General features: G+C 45.3%; 1 protein-coding gene across 5 annotated transcripts in view; it reads left to right on the forward strand.

Moving 5' to 3' along the window:
• The window catches only part of ANAPC4 (anaphase promoting complex subunit 4), a 221,010-nt gene that overhangs the window by 8,950 nt on the left and 185,716 nt on the right, over positions 1 to 26,344 (forward strand). Inside the window, exons 1-7 of one of the 5 annotated variants that reach the window (XM_029589893.1) lie at positions 4,241 to 4,395; positions 5,261 to 5,378; positions 14,384 to 14,489; positions 16,783 to 16,915; positions 19,737 to 19,811; positions 19,973 to 19,999; positions 20,106 to 20,150. In XM_029589893.1, the coding sequence (XP_029445753.1) occupies positions 5,271 to 5,378; positions 14,384 to 14,489; positions 16,783 to 16,915; positions 19,737 to 19,811; positions 19,973 to 19,999; positions 20,106 to 20,150 (494 nt within the window). In that variant the 5' untranslated portion in view covers positions 4,241 to 4,395; positions 5,261 to 5,270. Of the gene's footprint in view, positions 1 to 4,240; positions 4,396 to 4,463; positions 4,483 to 4,546; positions 4,570 to 5,260; positions 5,379 to 5,797; positions 5,869 to 14,383; positions 14,490 to 16,782; positions 16,916 to 19,736; positions 19,812 to 19,972; positions 20,000 to 20,105; positions 20,151 to 26,344 lie in introns of those variants that run through there. The other 4 variants (XM_029589913.1, XM_029589919.1, XM_029589927.1 and 1 more) reach the window with 4 other exon arrangements.

The raw sequence follows: 26,344 nt of genomic DNA on the forward strand, positions 1-26,344 counted from the left end.
ATACATCCTGTGGTGCTTGGACTGCCATGGTTACAAATGCACACACCACAATTTGATTGGAGCACCTTACAACTGTCCCAATGGGGCAAGTCCTACCATGGAAAGTGCTTAGAGGTCATGACTCCTATGCCTTGCCTGACCACTACCACCTCTCTTCCGGGTCTTCCCCTGCAGTACTCCTCTTTTCGAGACGTATTCTCCAAGAAAGCTGCGGACACTCTACCGTCTCACCACTCATTTGATTGCGCTATAAACTTGTTACCCAACACTGAACCTCCCAGAGGAAGGGTGTACCCACTTTCTCTGACGGAAACCAAGGCCATGTCCGAATATATTCAAGAGAATTTGGTGAAAGGCTTCATCCGGCCTTCTAAGTCTCCTGCTGGAGCTGGGTTCTTTTTTGTAGGAAATAAGGACGGTTCCCTTCGGCCGTGCATAGATTACCGCGGCTTAAATTAGATCACCCTGAAAGACCGTTACCCATTGCCATTAATCGCTGAACTTTTTGATATGCTCCAAGGGGCCAAAATATTCATTAAATTGGACCTCAGAGGAGCATATAACTTGGTCAGGATATGCCAGGGTGATGAATGGAAAATCGCATTTAACACCCACGATGGCCATTTTGAATATCTAGTAATGCTGTTTGGCCTCTGCAACCCCCCGGCAATATTTCAAAATATGATGAACGAAATCTTCAGGGACATGCTTTACATCTGTGTAGTGGTATACCTGAATGACATTCTGGTTTTCACGCAAGACCTTCAGAGCCATCATTTGGACGTTGCCAACGTCTTACAAAGACTGAGGGACAACCAGCTATATGCCAAACTGGAAAAATGCTCCTTTCTTCAGGAGTCTGTTCCCTTTTTAGGCTATGTGGTCTCTAGTCATGGATTCCAGATGGATCCACAAAAAACCAAGAGTATTCGGGATTGGCCGCAATCCACTGGTCTTAAGGCACTGTGAAGATTCTTGGGTTTCACTAACTACTACAGGTCGTTCATCCTCCATTACTCAACACTGACCGCTCCACTGACAGCCATGACTCGAAAGGGAGCCAATCCCTCTCAGTGGTCTCCTGAAGCCGTGACTGCTTTCCAAGACCTCAAGTTCCTACAAGAACAGTGCTTATGCCTCTCGGATCCCTGATGACCCTTCATTGTCGAAGTGGACGCTTCTAACGTCGGTTTTGGTGCAATCCTCAGCCAACACTCAGCCAATCACACCTTGCACCCATGCTTGTTTTTCTCTCAACACTTCTCCCATGCAGAGTGTAATTACGGAATTGGGGACAAGGAATTGATGGTGATTAAATTAGCCTTTGTTGCGTTCATGCCTATTCTCGCCCTCGCTCCACCCTCTCTACCTTTGTGGCAACCCCCTTCAGGTCTGACAGACAGGTGCTACCGCGGCTTCTCCTCGCCGCTTCTCCCTGGAATCCCCGAGCTGGCCCGACGCTGCAGATCCGCCATGTTCCTGATGACGTAAGGACGCATGCGCGCATGCGCTCCAGAGTTTGTACCGGCAAGGGTGCGAACCTCGGGGGCGTCCCCCCGTAGTGACGTCATCCGCTTCCAACTTAAAAGGTCTTTCTTTGCAACTACGAATCAAGTTAGCAAGGGGAATTCTTTCTCTGCTGCTCTGCCTCCACAAACTTACCAAGGGGTACCCACTCCTCGGGAGCCTCGCTCTCTCTTCTTGATTTCAGATTGCTAAGACGGGATCTGGTACTCGCTCCTCGAGGGCCTATGTCCCTGAATGCTCAGAAGACTCCTTACTGCCTGGAAGTGATCGCAGACGTGAACACTGTGAGTGCTATTACAGATAGGAACCGGTACTCGCTCCATGAGGGCCTATGTTCCTAATCTCTGAAGACTCCCTTCTGTCTAAGACATTATCGCAGGTACGGAGATCGTGAGTTATTATTGCAGATAGGAACCGGTACTCGCTCCATGAGGGCCCATGTTCCTAAAATCCTTCACAGACTCTCTTCTATCTCAGAAGCTATTGCATACCTATATCTTGTGAATTACTATTACAGATTACAGATAGGAACCGGTACTCGCTCCACGAGGGCCTATGTTCCTAAATCCCTCCAAAGACTATCTTCTATTCCAGAAGCCATCTCATACACAGATACTGTGAGTTCCCTTTCCAGACTGCATACAGGAACCAGTACTCGCCCACGGCTCCTGTTCCTGAATATACTGAAGACTCTCTGTTGCATAGAAGCCATTACAGATATCTATAATTGTGAGTGTATCATCAACTACTGGTTATGTATCCAGCATACCCTGTCTACTCACTATCTATAGTCTCTCTCTACAGCTCAGCAACTCAGAGATCACAATTCCAGTATCGGAGGGACTTCAGCCCTGCCGGGCACGCCAACTCACTACTGCCACCTCTGGTGGTTCTACTTCCTGTCTAATAAAGAACTATCTGTGTTTGTCTCCATACTCTAGCCTAGCCGGTGGTCCCTCTCAGGATATCCTCCTGGGGGCGCTGTCATCTGCCATCGGCCCAAGGATTCACCAATTTCCATTAAGTGTTTATTACTTACACTACTAGAGCGGTATCATAACAGACTGCCACTCTGTGGGAGCCATCCCACAACAGATCATTAACTCCACCTATGGAGTATTACAAATTGGTAGCTCCTCTCCTCTGGGGAGCAGATCCACAACAGATTGCCAACTCCGCGTCCTTGGCGGGGTAATCGCTAACAGATTGTTAACTCCACCTCCCTGGCGGCCAGTTCTATAACAGATTGCTAACTCCTCCCTTCTTGAGGAGTAGATCTATAGCAGATTGCTGATTCCTCCTTCCGTAGGAGCTAGATCTCTAACAGCCTTCGAGGAATGGCGTCCATGGCTCGAGTGAGCGCAACACCAAATCACGGTTTCCACTGACCACAAGAACCTAGAGTACTTACATCATGCTCAATGCCATGCTCCACCTGCCGACGGTGGGGACCCGTAGGGCTTGCCCTGCGTGTAGCGTCAACCCCACCTTGGCCTAAAGGTCCACCTCCGGCGCAATAGACAGATGAAAGGCTGGGAAGGTTGTAAGGAAAGGGAGAGCAAACTACCTATGTTTGAGAGAGGAGGATGTGTATTTGGGAGTGTGTGTGTATGAGAGAGGAAGTTGTGTGTTTGGCAAGGCCGGTGCAAGGGTATTGGGTGCCCTAAGTGACCCTTGCGCTGCCGCCGCCCCCCCCCCCCCCCCTGTTTTGGCGCCCTGAGAAGCACACAGTCTCTATTTCTCTTTGCCGCGAGCGGGATAGGCCCCACTTACGGCACCACGTGGCTGCTCTTCGGCGCCCCCTACAACTTGGCGCCCGCTGAATTCGCCTAATGGACGTGCCGGCCCTGGTGTTTGGGAGTGTGTGTGTGTGTTTGTGTATATGATAGAAGGCTGTGTGTTTATGGGGAAGTATGGAGGTGAGTTTTGCTCTCTATCACAACTTTAGTTGTGATAGAGAGCAAAACTGCATGAGAGAGGCTGCAGTTGATGTCTTTATAAGGCTAGCTGAAATAACATTTTATAAAACAAAGTATATTGAGGGAGGGTGCTTGAAAGCCAAGAAATGAGTGGATCCACAACTGACAGTAGCCTATATCCTGCCCCCACCTCTCCTCTCAAAGCATGACGTTTAACGGGGTGTCCAGTTATGGTCCACAGAAAAGTTGACCATCCTAGTAAGGGGACCTATGGCAGAGGAAGATAGCCCCCAAAATATATAAATTATTTTATGTGCCCTCTCATCTTCTAAACAAGATTACATCTGTAATTTGAATTGGCAGAATATTTGAGCACCCTTTGTTTTATGTTTTTATGTGCTGTATTTATTTTAATGTTATTTATTACTGTTCATGCTTTATTATAATCCGTCATGCCTTGAGCAGTTGGAATATTTTGGATGGACTTTCATTTTACGTGAATTTATGATTTGTTTTTCATGTCGTCAATGTATTGTTATGATAGTATTTATTGTAATCCGCCATGATCACTTGGAATGTGTCGAATATATATATACGTTAATTAATTAAATACATAAATAAATTTAATAAAAAGATAACATTATTTGCAAAAAGAATTGGTTCTCAGCCCAACGTTATTTCAAAGCACTAGGTAGTTAGCTTGCTCGTACCGTATAACCCAGAATGACAACATCGCACGCACGCACTATTGCTGAGAAGAATAGCAGCAGGCAGGCCGCCGCGCGCATGCGCAACATTTAGGTCACTGGGGGACCGGAAGCAGCGATCGCGTTCTAGCAGGCTGCGCTCTGCAGCAAGCCCGTGAGGTCTACGTGATGCTTGGGCTACCGCCCCTTTCCCCTCCTTTTTTTCTTTCTGCGGTGTCGGGGAGAGTGCGCTGAACAGCCTGGTACTGAAAAAGAAACTGCATATACATTTATAAAGCAGTTTAGTTTGGCGGGAAACCCGTTTCTTCCCTTTATGTGACGAGATCCCGGTGCGTTTCGTAAGAGACGCGATCTGGTGCCGGCTCTTCAGAGCCCGAGTCCATCCCGGCCTTTTGTGTTCTTGGTCCTGTTGTGAGGTGATTGATTTCCCGGGGAGAGGTGCAGTGTGTCCAAAGCCAGGTCTGGCTCGTCTTTAGCAGCTGCCTGCATATCCTCCCGAAGAGAGTGCTATCTCTCCTGCTAGAGCCTCCGGCAGTAAAGCCCACTAAGAGTCTGCCTGTACTTACCTATTCTGGCCGTAATCATTTTCCTAAAAAAATTCTGTAGGTCACTTTGTTGCTGCACTGAAATGTTGCTATATAGATCATCACCTGAAAGCTCTTACGGGAAGGGGGCAGTTTGGTAAGGGAAAGTATGAAGGATGGCTTAAGGACCCAGTGACGTGCATAGGAGAGGGTCACAGGAGGAATGGTGGAAAATGAGTTTATGTGGCCACCGAATGTTAGATTATTTTTTCAGATGTTAGTTTACAAGTGTTAATTTGAGCACTGTTGACAGCCTTAGTGCTTCATGCTTATAGTTTGAAGGTGTTGCCCTCCATGGAAATAAAGGTCAACAAAAAGTTTAAGGAAATAACTTTTTATTAGACTGATTTAGGGTCTGATTTAATACAACTTTCCCATTTATGTGTATGGAGCCTAGTAAATCAGGCCCTTGATGTGGGTTACAATTGTGGTCTACTAGAGAGGATTAAGATGTTAAGATAAAAATTACTACTTCATACAAGAAACAAACTGTCATTCAGTTTCTTATTTACTGCACTTTTAGGACTGCTAACATGCCTGCCTTCCGACAAGTTGGGGAGAAACAACTGCCCCATGAAATCATCTTTATGGCATGGTCACCTAAGAGGGATTTGATTGCACTTGCTAATAAAGTTGGGGAGGTAAGCAAGTCATTACTAATTTGAATAAATGGAAGGGGGTCTTATTTTATAGTTTCATTGCCCACTGTTAATTTTTGTCAGTTACATTAAAATAAAGCTACTAGCTGATACCTGGTGAAATTTGATTCCCATCGCCTCTGTGCTATGTGGGCCACTTTTGCTCCTGCTGCTGCTCTCTCTCCCCTCTGGGCAGTGTGGAAAAAAGCTCAGATGGGTCCTACCTGCCTCCAGTCCTGTTGCCCGGGTGTCTGAGTTCAGCAGCAAATGGTACTCCCTTACAACCAGAACAGCAATAGCATGTCCCCAGTAGACAGATACCACTTCCAGGCGCTTAAGTATATTTTGTGTTTATATAGAAATATGGATACTAGAAGTAGAAGCTGCTGATTAAAATCTAACTGCTTTTTGACATTTCAAAGGCATTGAAGAACAGAAGAGGGTGTGTGTGATCAGTGGAGACAACAAACCAATGCCTCCAAGTTTCTCTTCAGTATGTGAACTTTAGCCTATATCTCTTGAGTAATATAAAAAAAAGTTCTGTTGCACTTAATGTTGGAATGTGTATTTATGTGAGACTCGTATAACCTTGCACATTGTAGTGCAAAAAGCTGCAGTTCTACAGTCTGGCGAGTTCTTTTATTTTTTGTGAGCCTTTCTCACAAGGGTTTGGGTCTGGGGAGACCATTCCCTGTTTGGTTAAGGTGGACGAGCTGGAGGTCGGGGACCTTTTTGTGCGCTTGATCCGTGGGATGTAAATCTGGTGGTACAGATCCCTCTCCTTCACAAGGCCGCTTACGTGGCTGTTGGCTCAGGGCTGTGAGAGCCTGGTTCCTCAGCTGCTCTCACCTTCCTCTCCTCCTTTAACTTTGACTGAGCTGAGCTGGACAGCTTTGTTTCAGCCTTAGGAGAGGGGGGCTTTTTTGTCAATTTGATTAAAGTTGTTTTGGGGAAAAAAAACCCTAAAAAACAAAAGGTGAGCAGCAGGAGCAGTTTGAGAGGTAAGGCTACAGAGCTCTGGCGGATGGCTTTCCTCCCTCCGTGTGTTTGATCGGCTGTGAGGTACGGGCTCTTTACTCCTCTCCGGTGCTTGGTGATGCTTGGGCTCGGCAGGGTTTTTTTCCCCACTGGCGTGGTTGTGGTTTGCAGCTCAGTATACCGCGCTTAAGCCGCCTCAGGCTTTGTTCAGCGTGTGTTTCGGGGGAGAAGGCACCCGTGAAACGTAGGAAGCAGGGTGCCGACACAACCGCGATTGCAAAGCCTGTGAGAGGTCGGTGCGTGCTGGGCCTTTGGGCTCTGTCGGCGTGGGAACGGGGCCATTTTAGGTGCACGGACAATTTTACCTGCACTGTCAGAAGGGGACGGGGATTTTTCTCCGAGACTTTCCCCAGTCCACCCGGGTCCTTTGGGGGGGAGGGGGGGTGCAGATGAAGCACATGGTGTGGATCTGCCTACTTCAGGGTGCGCTAGAGCTCAGGCCACGAATTTCCCTTTGGCTCCTCACTCTTTTTCCCTTGATTTTTGTCCTGCTACTCCATGAGGCTTATTTGGTGCAGCAGACAGGGCTGGGTTACCAGTCTCCATCCCCGGGGGGGGGGATCACAACATGGCTTCTAGGCCTAATTGGTCCCATGGTACCAAGCCTTCTGTGGTGCAGCATTTATTGGGCCCTGTTTGAGCTGATGAGGACTCCGATGACTCAGGCCGCCGGAGACCCCCAGGGATATTGGGGGGGTGGTGTCGGGGGATCAGGGTGCTGATCCAGATGCGGTAGACATGGTTTCAGGAGATGATGTGGAGAATATTCCAATCTCGGAGGTGGACGACCCCAAGATACTCCACTTTTTCCGGAGGGAGGAGTTAGGTCCTTTGATTCCTCAGGTTCTGGAGCTGGGGCTAAAGGTCCCTTCCGGAGGACTCAAACATGGAAGGGGCGGATCTGGGCCTGGACAGGCTTAGGGGCACATACAAGCAGGCTCCCAATCTCTCTCTCTCTCTCACACACACACACACACACAGGTACACACATGCAAGCAGGCTTCCCAATCTCTCTCTCTCTCTCTCTCTCACACACACACACAGGTACACACATGCAAGCAGGCTCCCAGTCTTTCTGTCATACACAAGCACCCATACAGATAGACTCCCAATCTTTCTCTGTCACACATAAGCACCCATACAGGCAGGCTCCCAACCTCTTTCTGTCATGCAGGTACACACCCAAGCAGGCTCCCAATCTCTCTCTCACACACACAGGCACCCATACAAGCAGGCTCCCAATCCCTCCCTCTCTCTCACACACTGGCACCCATACAAGCAGGCTCCCAATCCCTCTCTGTCACACACACAGACACCCATAAAAGCAGGCTCCCAATCCCTCTCCCCTTCTTTCTCTCTCTTACAGGCACACACATACAAGCAGGCTCCCAATCCCTCTCCCCTTCTTTCTCTCTCTTACAGGCACACACATACAAGCAGGCTGCCAATCCTTCTCTCGCAAGCACAGACAAAAGCAGGCTCCCAAACCTCCTCTCTCTCACAGACACACACACAAGTAGGCTCCCAATCTTTCTCTCACAGGTACACATGCAAGCATTTCACAATCCCTCTCTCATACACAAGCACAGATTCTTTCTCATGCTCTCTCTCCCCTATATGTTTTTGCATGCTCTTTCTTTCTCTACAAAGGGCAATTATAAATTTGTGTAGATTGTGTTATATTTATTTTGTTATCATCTTGCCAGATCAGTCCACACAAGTGGGTTATACTGCCCTACCAGCAGATGGAGGCAGAGAGCAACTGGTTTGCTGATGTTACCCAAACAGGGTTCCTTGCTTATCTCTGCTTGCCAGTATTCTCTGCCTCCAGCAGGTGGTAGGATAGTATGCCTGAGCTTCTGTAGTCAAGTCTTTGCCTGGTGGAGAAAATTCTTGAACTCCTAGGGCAACATATCTGGGTTTTTCCCTCCCCCTAGTAGAGTAGGCTCTCATCAGGGGGCTTCCTACATAAAAGAAGTGCCAATGTATGCAAATCTATTTCATCCATATTCATTGTGGCATTCCTGAAAACCCGACTGGCTAGGTATGCTTCAGAAGAGGGTATGGAAACACTAGACTAGCAAACCAGATATTCTGTGAATGGGAAAAACCTGATGTGGATCTGTTTATCTCCTCTGGGTAAGAAAGTTCCTCAGTATTGTTTGAGAAGAGAGTTAAAAGATGCCTTCTCTCTAGAGTGGGGGGGAAGGTCTTCTGTACGCATAGCCTCCAATTCTTCTAGTGACAAAGATTCTCTGAAACTTAGAAGGGACAGAAAAACTATTATTTATTTACAATAATTTTCTGTCCATTGCCAGCACAATTGTTCTGGGCAGATTACAAAATAAACATAAAACTGATCAGACTAAAAAGACATAAAAACAACAAGACAAAAACCAGATTAAAACAATGTATAGCACCCCATATGCTTCCTGTATCAGTAACACCTTTGCTTGATTACAGAAAAGTTTATAATCTTCAATGTGTTGGATCTCGATTCGGAGACCATTCCATAAAAAGGGACTAACCCAGAAAACCCCCAATTCCTGGTTTCTTGTAACCTTACTGTTCTAGCCCCTGGTACAGACAACAAAAATGACCCAGCCAACCTCAAAGAATGCGTTAGACAATGCCATGAAACTAATTCCTTCAAATAAGCTGTTGTATCACCCCATAAAACCTGAAAAGTCAAAGAATCTTAAATCGGGTCCCTAGTCCTAACAGTCTGGATGTTGAGAGGCTAGTACTCTGTTCCCCTGATTTGCCTAATGAGTTTCTTGGGTCCTAGCTTCTAGAAGAGGCTCTACTGGAAGGTTATATGGTTTTAAATGAAGGAGGTGCTGTGAGGGAAAAGCCCTAAATCCTTTTTCCTGCTCCATACAAAAACTATCTGAATACCTTCTACATCTCTGTTAGGGTTCCCTTCCATTCAATTGGCGCTAGTCATCAGCATGAAGAAGGTAAAACCATTTTTCCCTGTACATACCCAGATCAGTCCAGACTCCTGGGTTTTGCCTCCCTTCCAGCAGATGGAGACAGAGTTTCACTGATACTGCCACCTGCAATCCTTCAGTGTTTCACTGTTTCCAGCAGATGGTAGAGTTGCAAAACCTGCACTTTGGAAGCTAGGTTTAAAAAAAAAAAGGAATATATAGTTTTCTTGGAGATTTCCTCCCAGGAAGTTGGTAGGTCCTGGCAAGACCATCCCTCTTAGTTTCGAGGTAGACAAGGCTTATTTGGCCATGAAAGCTGCGGGGCAACGTGGCTCCATGCAGGAGTGTTCGGTAGGTCTGCAACCCAGGAAGAGATCCAGGTTTCACAGGCTACAAAGGGTTCAGCGAGTCCTTGATATGCCCGCACAGTCAAACGCTGCGGACAAACTCTGAGGATTCATAGGACGGGGATCTGCCAGAAGAGGACTCTCCTGAGGCAGATCCTTCAGCGGGACAGGATCCTGAAGAGGAGCCAGGAAAAGCCCCGACTGTTGATGGGGACAATCCAAAGGTGGTTTGTGTTTTCCACAGCGAAGAGTTGGGGTCCCTGATCCCCTATGTCCTTAAGGAGTTAGGAATAAAGGTTCCACGAGAGGAATCCGGTCAGGAAGAAGTGGATCCGGTCATGGATGGCTTAAGAGGTCCAGCAAATGCCTTTCCTTAAGACAGTTAAGAAGTTAGTGGTCAGGGAGTGGGATACTCCAGAGACCGGCTTGAAGGTTGGTAGAGCGATGGATAAATTAAGTCCTTTGCCAGCAGACACGCTTGAGCTGTTGAGTGTTCCAAAAGTGGATGCCTCAGTGTCTGCGATTACGAAAAAGACAACCATTCCAGTGGCCGGTTCTGCAGTGCTGAAGGGCTTGCAAGATAGGAAGCTGGAAGTCCATTTCAAGAGGATTTTTTAGGTGTCTGCCCTAGGCATATGTGCTGTGATGTGCAGCAGCTTTATGCTTCGGGCTGGGCTGCAATGGGTGCAGCAGTTGCAGGCGAATAGAGCGATGTCTGCCTCAGAGGCGAAGCAGGTGGAGTGGCTAGAGGCTGTGGTGACCTATGGAGCCGATGTGTTATATGACCTCATTAGGACTTCTTCTAGAACAAAGATGTTGGCTGTCTTGGCCACGTGACATCTTTGGGTGAAAAAACTGATCAGTGGTTGTTTCGTGCAAGTCTGATAGGAGCGTTACCTTTCAAAGGAAAGCTGCTTTTTGGAGAAGATTTGGAGGAGCTGATAAAACATCTGGGAGAGAATAAAGGACATAAATTGCCTGAGGATAAGCCAAAAGGAGGAAAAATTATTTTTTCCTATGTGTTCTCTATTCAGAGGGAATAAGCGTTTTCAGCAGAATAGGGCTTCAGGAGGAGCCCAGAGGCAGACCTCGGGGAGACAGCAGTCCTGGAATCAGTCCTTTCGAGGTCAAAAGCCGAACAGAGATGGATCTGACCAGGGTGGTGGTGGAGCCAAGTCAGCCCATTGAAGGAGGTCCACTCCTCAGTTCCAGTCATAGGGGGGTTGGTTGACTTTTTTTTTTTTTTTACACGAGGAGTGCGCCAAGATCACGAAAGACCAGTGGATCTTAAGCGTGATAACATAAGTTTACGCTTTAGAATTTGCTCGTCCATTAAAGGACTTGTTCATAGTCTCCCCTTGCGCTTCTGTGACCAAAAAGCGAGTGGTACAGGAAACCATCAGCTGCCTACAGGTGCTGGGAGCCATTAGAGGAGCGAGGGATGGGAAGGTATTCCATTTATTTCGTGGTTCCAAAAAAGGAGGGAAATTTTCACCTGATTTTGGACTTAAAGTAAACATGGCTTTCAAAGTTCCTTGTTTTCAGATGGAGACTCTGTGCTCAGCATTGCAGCAGTGCGCAAGGAGAGTTCTTGGCTTCCTTGGATTTGACTGAGAAGTACTTGCACATTGTGCTCTGGCCAGACCATCAGAGATTCCTGTGGTTCATGTTCCTAGGGACACACTTTCAATTATTTTGCACCCTTCCGTTTGGATTGGAGACAGCTCCAAGGACCTTCATCAAGGTGATGGTTGTGGTGGTGGCAGCTCTCAGGAAGGAGGGAATCTTAGTTCACCCATATCTGGATGATTGGCTTATTTGAGCAAAGTTAGAGGTCCTTTGCAGGCAGTTAGTGGAGATGGTGCTACAGCGGTTGAGATCCCTAGGTTGGGTAGTTAATCTGTCAGAGTGTCATCTTTCCCTTTCTCAGGTGTTGGAGTTTCGGGGGGGGGGGGGGGGAGGTGTTTCGGTACCAAGGTGAGAAAGGTGGTTTTCCCCAGGGAATATATTTGCAAATTGCAGATGCAAGTTTGCAGTTTGCTAGAAAAATGGTGCCCAGAATCTGGGATTACTTGCATGTTCTTGGTTCCATGGCTTCCACTTTGGAGCTGGTTCCTTGAGCGTTTGCTCATATGATGCTTCTGCAGGCGGCATTGCTCTCTTTGTGGAACCAGTTGTCAAAACAGTTTCATCTTCCACTACCTCTTACGGAGTTAACCAGATCCAGTCTCTCATGATGGCTTGGTCGGGACCAGTTAAGTCGCGAAATGGACTTGGAGGTTCCGGAGTGGATAGTTGTTACCACCGATGCCCGTGTCTCCGGATGGGGAGCTATATGCCAAGCTCAGTTGGCACATGGCTAGTGGTCAGCGGAAGAAGCATTGTGGTCTATCAATCGCTTAGAATCAAGAGCAGTGTGGTTCGCATTGTGTGCCTTTCTACCCCTCTTGCGCGAGCAGCCTCTAAGGATGTTAACAGACAATGCGATGACTGTGGCTTACATCAACCGACAGGGTGGTACCAAAAGTTGAGCGGTGGCTCAGGAAGCCCAGGTGTTAATTCCCTGGGCAGAGCACCATCTGGCGATACTAGTGGCTTCTCATATAGCCAGGATAGACAATGTGCAAGCGGATTTTCTCAGTTGTCAAGAGCTGGATCCTGGAGAATGGGAGTTTTCGGAGAAGGCAATGCAGCTCATGTGTTGTAGATGGGGCAGACCCCACATGAACTTAATGGCAACTCAGCTAAATGCCAAGCACTGTGCTTCTTCAGTCACAGAAGGGAATGTGGAGCAGAAGGGGGTCGATGCCTTGGTTCTTCCTTGGCTACAGGGTATTCTCCTGTATGTGTTTCCGCCATGGCCGCTGGTGGGCAAAATATTGCAACGCGTAGAAATTAATCTGGGAGACGTGATTCTAGTAGAACCGGAGTGGCCTCGGCAGCCATGGTTTGCAGATATGATCAGTCTGGCGGTGGACAGGCCTTGGCGATTCGCTCATCTACCAAAGCTTCTGCAGCAAGGTCCCATGTTTTCAGATCAGGTAGCTCGCTTCTGTCTCGCGGCTTGGCTTTTGAGAGGAAATATGAATATGTATAAGATAAATGTGCGTACCTTGGATATCTAATGTATGCAAATCTATCTCATGCATATTCATTATGGATATCCTGAAAACCCAATTGGTTAGGTGTGCCTTTAGGGAGAGGATTGGGAAACACCAAAATAGAGTAAAGCCTTACTTCTATATTGGGTGTGCGCTGACGGAACTTGATATAATTTTGTGGTGTGTTCAGCATGCCATTTCTAACATTTTAGCATTTGGAGATGGCTGTCAATAGATGCATATGCCTGTTTGGACCATCTTTGCTCTTACATCTCTCCACTTGTGTTTGAGTGCCTCTATTTCCTTGGTTGGCACTGCAATGCTATTACCAGCAATCAGTGCTTATCTCCAGATATACTGCTTGATAGCTTTGTCAACAGTTCTAGAGTGTTCTTAATGGAGCTATGGGAAATGTGAGACCAGGGTATGGACCAAGACTTCACTTCCCTTGGTTGATAGTAGAACTTTCAGATCTTCTTGTCATTTTTGTAATTGGTTGGTCCTTTCTGGTGTGGGGGGTGTGTTGTTATTTTTTGGAGCCTTAGTTTTCCTCTGTTTCCTAAAGGGTTGACTGAGGTCCTGACTTCTGCAAGCAGAGGTCCGTTCTTGATAAGCTGAGATCCATGCAATCTATTCCAATATCCTTGAAATCAGCAATTTTATCTGCTACTTCCATAGTGCAGCAGGAAAAGGAATGTGGCGTGTGGAGTTTGCAAGTATTTTGTTAAAGGTGTTAATTCTTTCATGAGATCCAAGTATAGTGATGAAGGCTTGCATCTTGAGAGCCAAAATTTAATTACAATATATTGGTTCTCATGCCTTCCAAGTAACCCTTCAGAAATGCTTCATTACTTAGATCTGTAAGGTGGTATTTAGCATACAACTTGCTATCTGTACATATTTCTATGTGCGTTTTATCCCTTTCATTAATATTTCCAATAATTCTGCTATTTATCAAAATGTGATCACTTGTCTTTCAGGAAAGCCATCAAGGAGAGAAATAATACTAAAAACATACAAAATCCACCCAGCCAATAAAACAATACATACATTTACAATCAAATCTCATCACCACCAGGACTAAATCAACTTCATGTAGCCCTTACATCCTTTCTTACTTTCAGCAAAATATCTGCTTCCTTTTTGATATTTGGTTAAACTAGATTTTAACCTGTTTCCTGAATCTCATGTAGTTGTCCACTTTCCTAATTTCAAACAGTAACTTGTTCCAAAGTATGGCATCATGGTGACCAAAGGCTGTTCAGTGCATTACTACTAATCTGCAATGTATTTGTGATGGCATTTCCAGGAGAAATTGTTGGGCAGACCTTAACGTCTGGGAAGGTACATACTGTGAGAGAGCATGACATGATACTGATAAATGAGATAGGTTATAAAGTGTGTGTTTTCTATACTGATGTATCGTGTTAAGTGTTTCAGAGAAGTGAGGCTGAGCAGTGATGGAAATGTGAGCCAGTGACTCTGGCTTCTTAGCTGTATTTCACGGTGATGTACTGCATATTCCAAGCAGGGATGATTCAATCCCAATGTCTTGTTTTTAACACACTCAATCTGCATCTGTTTCTCAGGTCTTACTTCATCGGCTAACAAACTTTCAACGAGTTTGGAGTTTACCACCAAATGAAAACACTGGAAAAGAAGTGACATCACTTGCATGGAGACCTGATGGCAAAAGTAAATAACCAAATGTCCATTTTTATAATAAAACATATAGGGGTCGATGTAGTAAGACCCATGGCTAGTTATGAACGTGGGCTTTGATCACTGCACGTGGCTGAAGACGCTGCTTCGGGATATAAAAAAAAATAAATTATGCAAATGATTTGCGCGCAGAAATCCGCGCACATATGGAAAAATGTGGGTACCTAAGCGCGGTAAGGGCCTATGTAATAAGCAGCCGCATCTGCGCTCAAAACCCGCGCTGATAATCCGCACATAAAAGTAAGCGAGCGAACGGGTCTCCCTATTAAGTGAAAATATTTTTAATATTTCAAGTAACTGCTGCAACAAACATGGCAAATGTTTTCATGGATGCTAATTCACATTGGCATAGCAGCGAGATAGATGCTCAGATGGGCACCAATCTGGATGCTTGAGTGCTGACATAGGCACTTAGCCGGGAGCAAATATGGATGCTCTGGCACCCAGAAAGGCGCCTAGCAAATGTTGCTGCTCAGGCACTGAGCTAGATGCTTAGTTGGTCACGAATCTATACGATCGAGTGCCCAGAAAGGTGCCTAGCTAATTACCAATCTTGTCGCTTAGGCGCTGTGCTAGGTGCTCTTCTGGTCATGTATCTGGCCACTCGGGTGCCGAGCTAAGCGCTCATCTGGTCGCTCGGACGTTGAGAAAAGCACCTACCTAAACTGGTTGTTCCAACCCCGAGAAAAGTGCCTAGCGATGCTGGCTGCTTGGTCGCACGGAAAAGTGCTTTGCTAAGCTGGCCACTCAGACGCCAGTGGTTTTCAGGATGCTTGGATGCTGACATAGCCCCCCAAGTCAGCGCTGACACTTAACTCGTTCCATGACCGTGGCGGTAAAAACCCCACATTAAAAAACCCACTCTAGCATTAGCGCGGCTCCCTGCATTGCCTATGATTTGAGCAGGAAAAACCACGGGTCTGTAAGCGCGTTCGTACATACTATTTTACCCGCGCACAAAAAAGCCTTATTACATTCCCATATAGGGCTTTGCGCGGGAAAACGCGCGCACAAACCCGCGGCAGCTTCAGCGCAGCTTATTACATCAGCCCCATAGAGTCAAGTCTTGGTGCCTAGATCAGGGATTGGCAAGGCCCAGTACACATGCCTTGTGACAGGATTTTGCCAGGACCAACAACATCCTAGAAGATGTTGCATGTTTTTTGGCACTCTTCCAAAAAATGTTGCTGACCTCTGGTCTAAATGCTGAAACATGACAGTTTTCTACGTGAAGGTGGGGTATAGCCTTGCCCAAAGTGTTGCTGGGGGAGCATTGCACAGATGGGACCAGAAACTTGTTAAGGGTTGATGCTCTATAGGTTTGCCTGTGCTCTGTAACGCTGAGGTCACTTCAGCCCAGTTTTCTAAATAGACACTCCTTTAGTCTCTTCACTAATCTGCAGTGGGTATAGATTGCTCATATTTCGGTTTCAATGTTAATTTCATGGGAGGTTTTGCTGAGTGCTGGAAAGTGCTTGGAAGAAAGAGAAGTACAGAGCATCTGGTCACTTTGGCACTTCTTCAGATGCCCAGAAAAAATAACAAAGGATGACATTTTAGTCCATGTTACTCAGTTTCTGAAGACAGTGCTCAGTCCTCTAGATTATAGAAATGCTATGGGTAGGAGCTGCCACTGGGAGACTCTGTAAGAGTGTGAAGTACATAGGAAATTGGGAGATTGTTTTATTAATATAACTGCTTTAAAGTACTGCACCACACTCCTTAGTTAAGATTAGGATAAAGACATACATACAAGATCTTGATCAAAGTATATTTTGTACTCTGGAGGGAGTTGCTGTATTTGCATAAAATTGTGAATAGTACTACTATGGACCGTGTCTCAACAGATATGCAAAATTCTACTTATAGTAGTTGACTTTATATAACATTTCTCATCTAAATGGCATCCCAATTAACTTTGCTGTTTAATACTTAATGAAATGCTTGGCTTGGTATTGCATTTTTGATGTTTGGACTCAACATCTTTCAGGAATAGGATAGGTGGAATAATGTTGTTAGTAACAATGTTTTTGGGTAAAGTAAGACAGGAAGCTAGAGGCTAGTGGAAGATTGTACATCAGAAGCAAGAAGAGTTTGACTTGTTTGCCAGAAGTTATTCAGATTCCAAATTCAGTGCTCTTAAAATTGGAAGGTACAATATCTGCTTATGAATCTGTTTCATAATGCTATTTAATCTGTCCTAGTATTATATTTAAATGCTATGTTATAAAACAGTAAAATGCATAATAGAATTGTTTTTGTTTAGTTTTAGCTTTTGTTCTTGCTGACACGATGCGAGTGATATTATGTGATGTTGAAAAACCAGAGAGCTTGCACTCCTTCTCAGTGGACTCTTCCATTGCTTGTATGTACTGGGTGGAAGTGACAGAAGAAAACAGGTAGACCTGCTTTACATATGTATTATAGGAAATAGTAAAGTAAATGTCCTCTTAGAGTATGGATTTAGATTTATTAAATTTTATATACCGTCACTAGGGATCCATCATAACGGTTCACAACAAAATAAAACATGCAGCTAAATATAACATACAAAATTAATAAATCTAAAATACATTTTAAAATACATTATTACTAGAGAAGGACATAGCATGGGCTAACTATTTTGGAACAGATAATGGATTGGTGGAAAGCTTTCTTCTTTAAGTTGTCAGTAAATTGTCAACAAAGGTTGGCATTGAGCAGATGCTATTGTAGTTTGATAATGGTCATCTATAAAATAATTTAACAGTCTTGGGACATTTAGGTATAAAAGAGCATTCACATCATGGTTTTTTGCTTGTACTAGTAAAAGAAATGTCAAGGGGACAGATTATACACATTTTCCTCGTGTCACCAGAGCCATGGTGATGCATATTGGTTGAACAGTGTAGCAGGAAAGCTAACGCTGCTACAATCCTCCTTAAGTCAGTATTAATGAAAACTTGGTATTTATGAAAATAAGTAACTTAAAAGCAAAATTATATAAAGTCATGTGACCTTTCAGGCAGAACTGTTGCGTTCCAGTAGTTAACATCTAGCTCAGCTCCCTTTTTGTATACACATGTACTATAGTACATATTCTTTTCTCTTCTATTCATTAAGAGTGAAGTAAGCATCCTGTTAATTCTTGTTTCCTCTTCATCCAGAACAGTCCAAATAAATGGGTAATGTACACCAATCAGCAGATTGAGATAGAGATTGATAGGTTCACTAATGTCACCCCTTATAGGGTCCTGAGCTGTATTTATCTCTGCCAGTTAGTAGGATTACAGCCATGCTCTGAGCTGAAGCCTGGTTATGCTGGGTGAAAGGAAAAATGTTGAGGGAGCAGCTTCTGAGATGGAAGACCAGTTTTCCCTCCCTCGGTTGAACATAGCTGTGGGCCAGAGGGCTTTCACTATTTCTGGATTAGGCTGCGAATGAGGTCTATGAATGCTTGTTTCCCTCTCTTCTCCCCCTTCTGATATAGGTTCCTTAAGGGAACCTTCTCCACAGAAAAAAAACAAAAACAGAATTTTTTTTTTTCTTTTTTCATTGTAGGACCCCCAGGACTGCTCAAACAGGGGTTCCTATGGAGAGTAATTGGGAGTTAGCTTTTCTGGGCCATGGGGGGGAGTGCTTCTTTCAGGTCCCAAAGAGGCATGTTGGTGGCAGCAGAGCCTAATTTAGAATACATTCAGTTAGAAGAAATTTCCTAGCATGTGGACTCAGGACCAGTGGGTATAGTGTACTCCTGATAGCAGTTGGAGACGGATCAGATTTCAATCTGACATCAGCCCTAGTACATATACCCCTGCAGGAAGTGTAGCTCTTCAGTATTTTCCGTCTCCATAGCAGTTAGGGACTCTATGCACGCTGGCACAGCGTTAGAGTAAATTTTACCGAAGAAATCTTACCTCTACAGACGAGCCCCGCTCTCCTGCGGTGACACCCGTTGGGTCCCTCCCCAGTCGAGATTCCCGAGGTGATTTCTGTGATCCCTTGGAAGTAAGCCTCGGACCGGCGGCCGACCCTTCGCGGGGACCTAGCCCCCGACATCGGGTGAGGCTGAGAGGCAGTGGGTGCAACCTCGAGCGCGGCGGTGAAGGTATTTTCCCTCTCCCCCAGCAGCTGGAGACCACCCGAAACCAGGAAGTGTCAGGATAAGGTAAGGTAGAAATCTATTTAAAAGTCTCCAGTCTCCGAAGCTCGAGGAGATGCACAGGTCGCCAGCTGGGACCAGTGCCTACCCAGGTAGAGAGTCCTTCAAGCTAGGTTGAGAGAACATTGTACAGATCTCATCTTTGGGTGAGTTTCCTCACTCCGACGGTCATCAAATCTTCACAAGAGAGCACTGTTCTGTTCGTACATCTCACTTTAAATGTCAAAGTGGCCCCTAACCCCTACACTAATACCTAAACCTCACCTCGAGTGACTAGGTAGCCCTCATATACAGGTATAAATACCTACCTAGTGTGAGGGCATTATGGCTAGTCTGTCTCTCTCTCTCTCTCTAGCTCTCTCTCTTCCCCCCCCCCCCCCCCCCCCCCCCCCCCCCGATAGCTAGGCTGCATCTCCAGGGCTTAAAATGAGCCCCCCAGTGGTTCTACATATGAAATACAATTCTGGTACTTATCGCAAAGTACGAAAAAGTTATCGCAGTTTGTGCTAATACCTATGCGAAGCAGTTTGCGATAAACTGCCTATATTACCATAAAACACGTCCCTTTTCCTATCGCATGCAATATTTGCTGCATTTTGATAAATCCAGGCGTAAGATTGATCCAGATCTGTACATGTCTTACTGTTTTGTGCTTTGTCTTGTTTTATAATGTTTGTCAACTATGTTATCCGCTTAGCATGATTTTGTTATTGTAAGTGGACTTCAAGTATTTTAAATAAATAAATAAAGCTTGTACCTGAGACAATGGAGGGTTGTCAGAGTTTGAACCCATGTTTTCAGCCTGCTGCTGTAACCACTAAGCTACTCCTCCACTTAGTAAATCAGAGCTTTGAGGCATGGTATTCATAAAAACAGAGAAACATTTATTTATTTATTTAATATATATTTCTATACCGGACTTCACAAATGGAATTCACATCAGGCCGGTTTACATGGAACTTAGGGGAATAACAAGTGTAACCAAACAAGAAGGCTGAAACAAGCAAAGTTACATTTCTTGTGTACGCTGCATGGATGCCTGTTGAACAGATTGTAACCCTGCCTTTTTTATTCCCCAGTGTTCTCACATCCTTTTACAATGCAGAGGAGGAAGCTAATCTTCTTCTTCCAATACTGCCTGCTTTGCCAAAGAAGTAAGTGTATCACAGCAGAATCTATTGCCTTGCTTACTTCAGGTTTCTTTCCATATGGACATTCTGTAATATATTTTTTAAATGAATTTGCATTAAAATTACTAAATCATTATCACAGTTGAAAGCACTAAACTAATTTCTACAATTTTTATTCAATGTAGCTACAGCACCACGGCAAAAATTTTCAGGTAATAAAATACCATTTAAAGTCTTGTTTTTGTCCTGAGAAGGATAGATTGTATTTCTCGATGCAATGTTTATATTAATTAAAATCTTTTTTTAAATATGTTTTAGTGAAGAAAAGTCAGATGAAATTATGAAGCTCCTAGGTGATGTAAGGTAAAATCTTTTAGTTTATTTAATTTCATTAACCTTTCTACCACAGAATCAGTGGTGTACACTGCAACGAAATTAACATTCAGTAATCTAATACAACATCAAAAACTGAAAAACAAAACCAAAGACCTTTACACAGTGTAAAAGACAAATTAAAGTGTCTTCCAAATGCAATACAAAACCTATTTAAAAAATAAAATCATCTGAAGGCACGCTCATGAATTTAGATCTTTGATTAAAAACCTGTTTAAACATTTTTAAAAAGCCACGCTTTAAATTTCTTCCTAAACTTTAAATGACGAATTTAAAAAAAACCCAACAAAAAAACAGATAACTTATCTGGCTAAATTTAGCCGGATAAGTTATCTTGGATATTCAGTGCGATAAACTTTGAACCCAACCAGCTATCTATTAAATATCAATAGTTGTGTGGATGGATAACTTTAGGCTCATTCTTGGACTACTATGATGAGCCAGGGTAGGGGTTGGGAGACTGGCCCCTCAACACGCTCCATTTGTTTGAGTCAAAACCTTCTCGAGTTTGGAGGGGTGGGGGAGGCTTGTCGCAGCACAGCCCATGATTTATAGCTTGACTGCAGTGGCTGTGGTTTGAGCTGCTGGACCTGCATGGTGATACTTTATATTTTAACTGTGCAGCATCACTTAACTGGCTGTTTCGTATTCATACCCCAGATCAGGCCAGACATCTGGGTTTTGCCTCACTACCGGCAGAGGGAGACAGAGAAGAAAAGCTTTACTGATACAGCTACTTAACTAGTGTGCATCTGCAGTTCCTCAGTATTTCTCTGCCTCCAGCAGATGTTAGAGGTGTAAAACCTGTAGTCTTGTGCTAAACAAAAAAAGAAAGGATAAGCAGTCTTCCTGGGAGTTGGTAGGTGCCTGGCAGGACCATCCTCTCCAGTAGTATCAGATGAGCAAGGGGTTTCTGGAGCTCACAGCTGCTTTGGCGAGGGTGATCCAGTTTCCTCAGTGCCTCAGACAGCCCTTGTTCTCCAGCAGCGTCTTCTTCAGCAGATCTCAGGGAAGTGTTTTGTCTTTTTTTTTATAAATTAAAAAAAGAAAAAGAAGTAAAAAGAGCAGTGAAGCTGAGAGTGAATCGGGAGGAGGAGAGCGGAATGGTTTTCTGCGGGGGTTGATGACCAGCGCAAAGACCAGGACTGTCCTGGAGGTCAGTGGTCTCTCGTCAGTGAGGGGAGGATCGCACTCGGAGCAAGTAGGGAGCACATGCATCTCGAGCTGTCATGGTGCTGACAAAGGATCTCGGCAAGAACTGCCACTCATGTGGGGAGCCATGGTTGCAGCTGACTTCAGCGGGACTTTGTGTGTGCTGTGGCTCTGCGAGAGAGGGCAACTTGCAGGGAGCTACTTTGGTACTGACGGAGAAATGAAGCATAGTGACTGTGGTGGCAAGCACGGGAATGGTGGCCATTTTGTTTCTAGGAGCAACTACAAGAAAGGCCTCAAGAAATGAAAGGGAGCTCCCCTCTTCTCTTTTCCCAAGTGTTTCCAGCACCGCAGAGGTATCAGGCGACTCTTGAGGGCAATGAAGATTTCTAGCAGAATTTTCTGAGGAGCCACAGATGTTTTCATCAGAATTTGTCCTGCTCCTTCATGAAGCTTTTCTCGTTAGGAAAGTGGCAGAAGGGAGACATGCACGGTCCCAAGAGGGCCCAGGACCAGCGAAACAGCTGAAGCTGGACAAGTGGAAGGGATCCTTGAGTATTCGGTATTGCAGGTCAGCAGAACAGATCTGAGGAGGACTCTGAGGGCTCTGATGTGGCAGATGCTCCTGCAGAGTGGTCTTTGGCTGGGGACTAGCCACCTGATCTTTCAAATCCTGAGGAAATGCCAGTGGCCGAGGAGGATGACCCTAAGGCTATTCAGAAAAGAGGAGTTATGGCTTTTAATTCCCTACATGCTCAAAGAGCTGGGTATTAAGCTACTGCAGGAGGAGTCTGATGAGTGAGTGGATCCCATCCTGGTAAGCTTGTAAAGTCCAACGAAGGCCTTCCCTTTTCATAAATCAGCAAAGAAGTTGGTGGTAAGGGAATAGGATACTCTGGAGACCAGGTTCCAAGTAGAGAGGGCAATGTCAAAATTGTATGCTCTACTGGAGGAGGACCTCTGTCTATTGATACTGCCAAAGTTGAACATGGTTTCTGCAGTGACCAAGAAGACCACCATCCCAGTGGCAGGGTCAGGAACTCTGAAAGACATGCAGGACCAAAAATTGGAGGTCCAGCTCAAGAGATTTTGAGGTTTTAGCATTGAGCATTAGGGCGACTGTATGCAACAGCTTCATGCAAAGAGTATGCTTACGCTGGGTACAGCATTTAAAAGCAAAGGAGGCATCTTCTCAGACTGCAGCTAAGCAGGCCAAATGCTTGGAAGTGGCGGTAGCCTATGTGGCACACGCCTTATATGATTTGATTAGGATCTCCCCCAGGATTATGATGTCAGCTTTTTCAGCTAGGAGGCTGCTATGGTTATGAAACAGGGCAGTGGAAGTCTGGTTCAAGTCTGTTTAGTGCTTTGCCCTTCAAAAGCAAGTTTCTGTTAAAAAGAGGACCTGGAGCAGTTGATAAAATACCTGGGAGAGGCAAAAAAACCCTTCTCAACTCGCTTCCCCTTTAGAGATAATAGAAAATATCGGCAGAATAGAGGTTCATCAGTGCCTCAGAAGCAAGAGACGGGTAGAGCACAGTCCTTTTGGGGTATGCAGAAACTGGCCTGGGACAACTCCGCTTAGGGAGCTGGGGAAGCTAAAAACCTCGCAATGAAATGAGGCTGGCCCACTCTTCTCTGCAGCGGTAGGAGGGTGGGCTGGCCCTTTTTTACGAGGAATGAGCCAAAGTCACAGTTAAACAAGTGGATCCTGGAGGTTCCTCTACCATGAGAGGTCATGCTAGGGGATCCAAGCATTTTTGACCCTGCAGAGGAATGGCTTTTCAGAGGGTTTGGCCTTTCGGTAGGTCTCAGTCCTTTCGTCCCAGACAGCCCAGGCGCGGCACGGGCTTGGACAGTGGAACTTCCTGAGCCTCCCAATGAAGGTTTGCCAACCCACCCCCGGGAACAGGAGATAGGGGGGCGCCACGCTCTCTCTTATCAAAGGTAGGTCAAGATCACATTGGATCAATGGGTCCTGGAGGTGATACGAGAAGGATATGCGCTGGAGTTTCGCAGTGTTCCTCAGGACATGTTCATGGTGTCTCCATGCCGCTCCCCGCAGAAGCAGGCAATCGATTCTACACTGTCAAGGCTCCTCAGTCTGAGGGCTGTGGTTCCAGTGCCCATGTCTCAAGAAAATATGGGGCGATATTCCATTTATTTCGTTGTGCCCAAGAAGGAGGGCTCTTTTCATCTTATCCTGGATCTCAAAGGAGTCAACCGTCATTTGCGGGTGACTCATTTTCGTATGGAAACACAGCGCTCAGTGATGATGGCCATGCAATTGGGGGAATTTCTGCCCACCTTGGATCTGTCCAAGGCATACCTCCATATTCCCATCCAATTGGACCACCAACGGTTTCTGCATTTTGCTTTTAGTTTCAGGCACTGCCTTTTGGTCTGGCCACTGCACCCAGAACTATTTCCAAGGTTAATGATGGTGGTGGTGGCAGAGTTGAGAGAGGATAGGATCCTAGTACACCCAGATTTGGATGACTGGCTGCAGCCCATTTATCAACAAACATTAAACAAAGAGATCATATAACCCCAATTCTTAAGCATCTCCACTGGATACCGATACGCTAAAGTATCCTTTACAAGGTTTTTACCATCATACATACTTTACTTCATAACCCAGCAATATGGCGATGCTCCTCTCTCCGCCTCTATAAATCTTCACATCACTTACATTCCATAGATAAAAACTACTTTGAAATTCCAAATATTAAAATAGCTAGACTAGATCTCACCCGTAGACGTGCTTTCTCTGTGGCAGGCCCATACTTTGAAATTTACTTCCAAATCTTTTGTCTACTGACCAACACAAAAGAATTCAAAAAAGCCATAAAAACCTACTTATGCTCTTCAATTTTCAATAACCTCCAACCATAACGCTCTCATTTTTCTCAATCCTGACTACACATGTTTTCGCAGTTCCGAATTTCTTTTTGCTAAGTCCTTTATTTTATTTTGTGGTGACTTTCTCTTATTATATTATTTCTATGATGTTATTTTTAGATGTGGTCTTGAAATTGTAAATTCCTGCCCTTCTCTTTTAACCTATATACTTTACTGTTTTTATTTTTTACTTTTGTTTTAATTATGTATGCTAATATTGTAAACCGCTTAGATCTACGTTTGAATGGGCGATATAGAAAAACTTTTAAATAAATAAATAAAAATTGGGCCAAATCTCTGGAAGAAAGCTGACCGGTGACCCGCAAGGTAATCTCCCTGTTGCAAGAGCTTGGATGGGTGGTAAACTTAGCTAAGAGCAGTCTTCAACCATCTCAGTCATTGGAATATCTTGGTGTTTGGTTCGACATGAGGCAGGGCAGAGTTTTCCTGCCAGAAAACTCGTATTCAGAAGTTGATGATGCAGGTGCATCTTTTGGTGAACACTGTATGCCCAACAGTGTGATCTTATCTACAGGTACTCTGTTTGGTGGCAACCCTGGAAGTTGGACTGTGGGCAAGGGCACACATGCGTCCTCTTCAGCGCTCCCTACTGTCTCGTTGGAACCTACAGTCTCAAGACTATTCAGTTTGACTTCACCTGCCAATAGAAGTTGCAAATGGATCATCTGAGAGTATTTCCCTGACATTGCTGGTCTGGTTGATACTCACGACAGATGCAAGCCTTCAGGGTTGGGGAGCTTACCATCAGGAACTAACAGCGCAAGGGTGCTTGAATTCAGAGGACTTTCTTTGGAAAATCAATCAACTGGAAGCCCGGGCGGTCCAGTTGGCATGCTTGCAATTCAGCTGCAGGGTCAAATGGTCAGAGTAATTTCAGACAACACAACGGTGGCTTACATCACTCGGCAGGGAGGAACCAAATGCCAGTAAGTGTGGCAGGAGATAGACCAATTTATGGAATGGGCGGAAGTGCATCTTCAGGAGATCTCTGCCTCGCATATTGCAGGATAAGACAATGTAAGAGCAGGCTTTTTCAGCAGGGAGGGTCTGGACCCAGGAGAATGGGTATTGTCGGTCGAGGCATTTTAGCTGATGATAGATCGCTGGTGCCTTCCGTTTCTAGACCTGCTGGCGACTTCTTGCAATTCATAGGTTCTTCGATTCTTCAGTTGCAGGAGAGATCTGAACTCCTTGGGTGCAGGTCTGGTCAGAGGACAAGGTACTATATGCCTTTCCCCCGTGGGCCATGTTGGGCAGAATAGTTCAGAAGGTCGAAGGCCACAGGGGGATGGTGCTTTTGGTGGCACCGGATTGGCCCAGGAAGTCATGGTATGCAGATCTGTGAAGACTCCTGGCAGACTACCTCCTTCATCTTCTGGCGCACAGGAATCTGTTGCAGCAGGGATCTGTCCTTCACGAAGATCCAACTCAGTTTTGTCTTATGATATGCCCCTTGAGAGGGGCATATCGTAAGAATTGTGAATATCGTATTGAATTGTGAATATTCTACTGCGGTGATTGCCACCTTGCTACGAGCACGAAAATTCTTCACTTCCTTAGCCTATGTGCGGGTTTGGTGAGTGTTTGAGGCTTGGTGTGAGGATTGAGGAGTATTCCCTCATTCAGTTAGGATTCTGCCCCTTTTGGAATTTTTGCAGGATGGGTTGAATAAAAGGTTGTCCCTTAATTCCTTGAAGGTACAGGTAGTGGCTCTTGCCTGTTTCAGGGGTCAGGTGAATGGTGAATCCTTATCATCTCATCTTGATGTAGCCTGTTTTTTGAGGGGAGTGAAACATCTTCATCCTCCCTTGTGGTTACCAGTACCCTTGTGGAGTCTTAATCTGGTGTTGGATTTCTTGGTGGGCCCTACATTTCAACTGTTGTGTAGCCTTTTATTGCGATTACTGACCTTGAAAATGGTGTTTCTGGTGGCGATATATTCTGTGCATCTAATGACTACGCTGCAGACCTTGTCTTGCCAGGAGCCGTACCTTTGGATGACTCCAGAAGCAATTCAGCTGCATAATGTTCGTTCTTTCTTGCCTAAAGTGGTCTCAGATTTTCACTTGAATCAATCTATTTCCTTGCCA

The sequence above is a fragment of the Rhinatrema bivittatum genome, chromosome 1, assembly GCF_901001135.1.
Source record: "Rhinatrema bivittatum chromosome 1, aRhiBiv1.1, whole genome shotgun sequence".
NCBI classification, from domain to species: Eukaryota; Metazoa; Chordata; class Amphibia; order Gymnophiona; family Rhinatrematidae; genus Rhinatrema; species Rhinatrema bivittatum.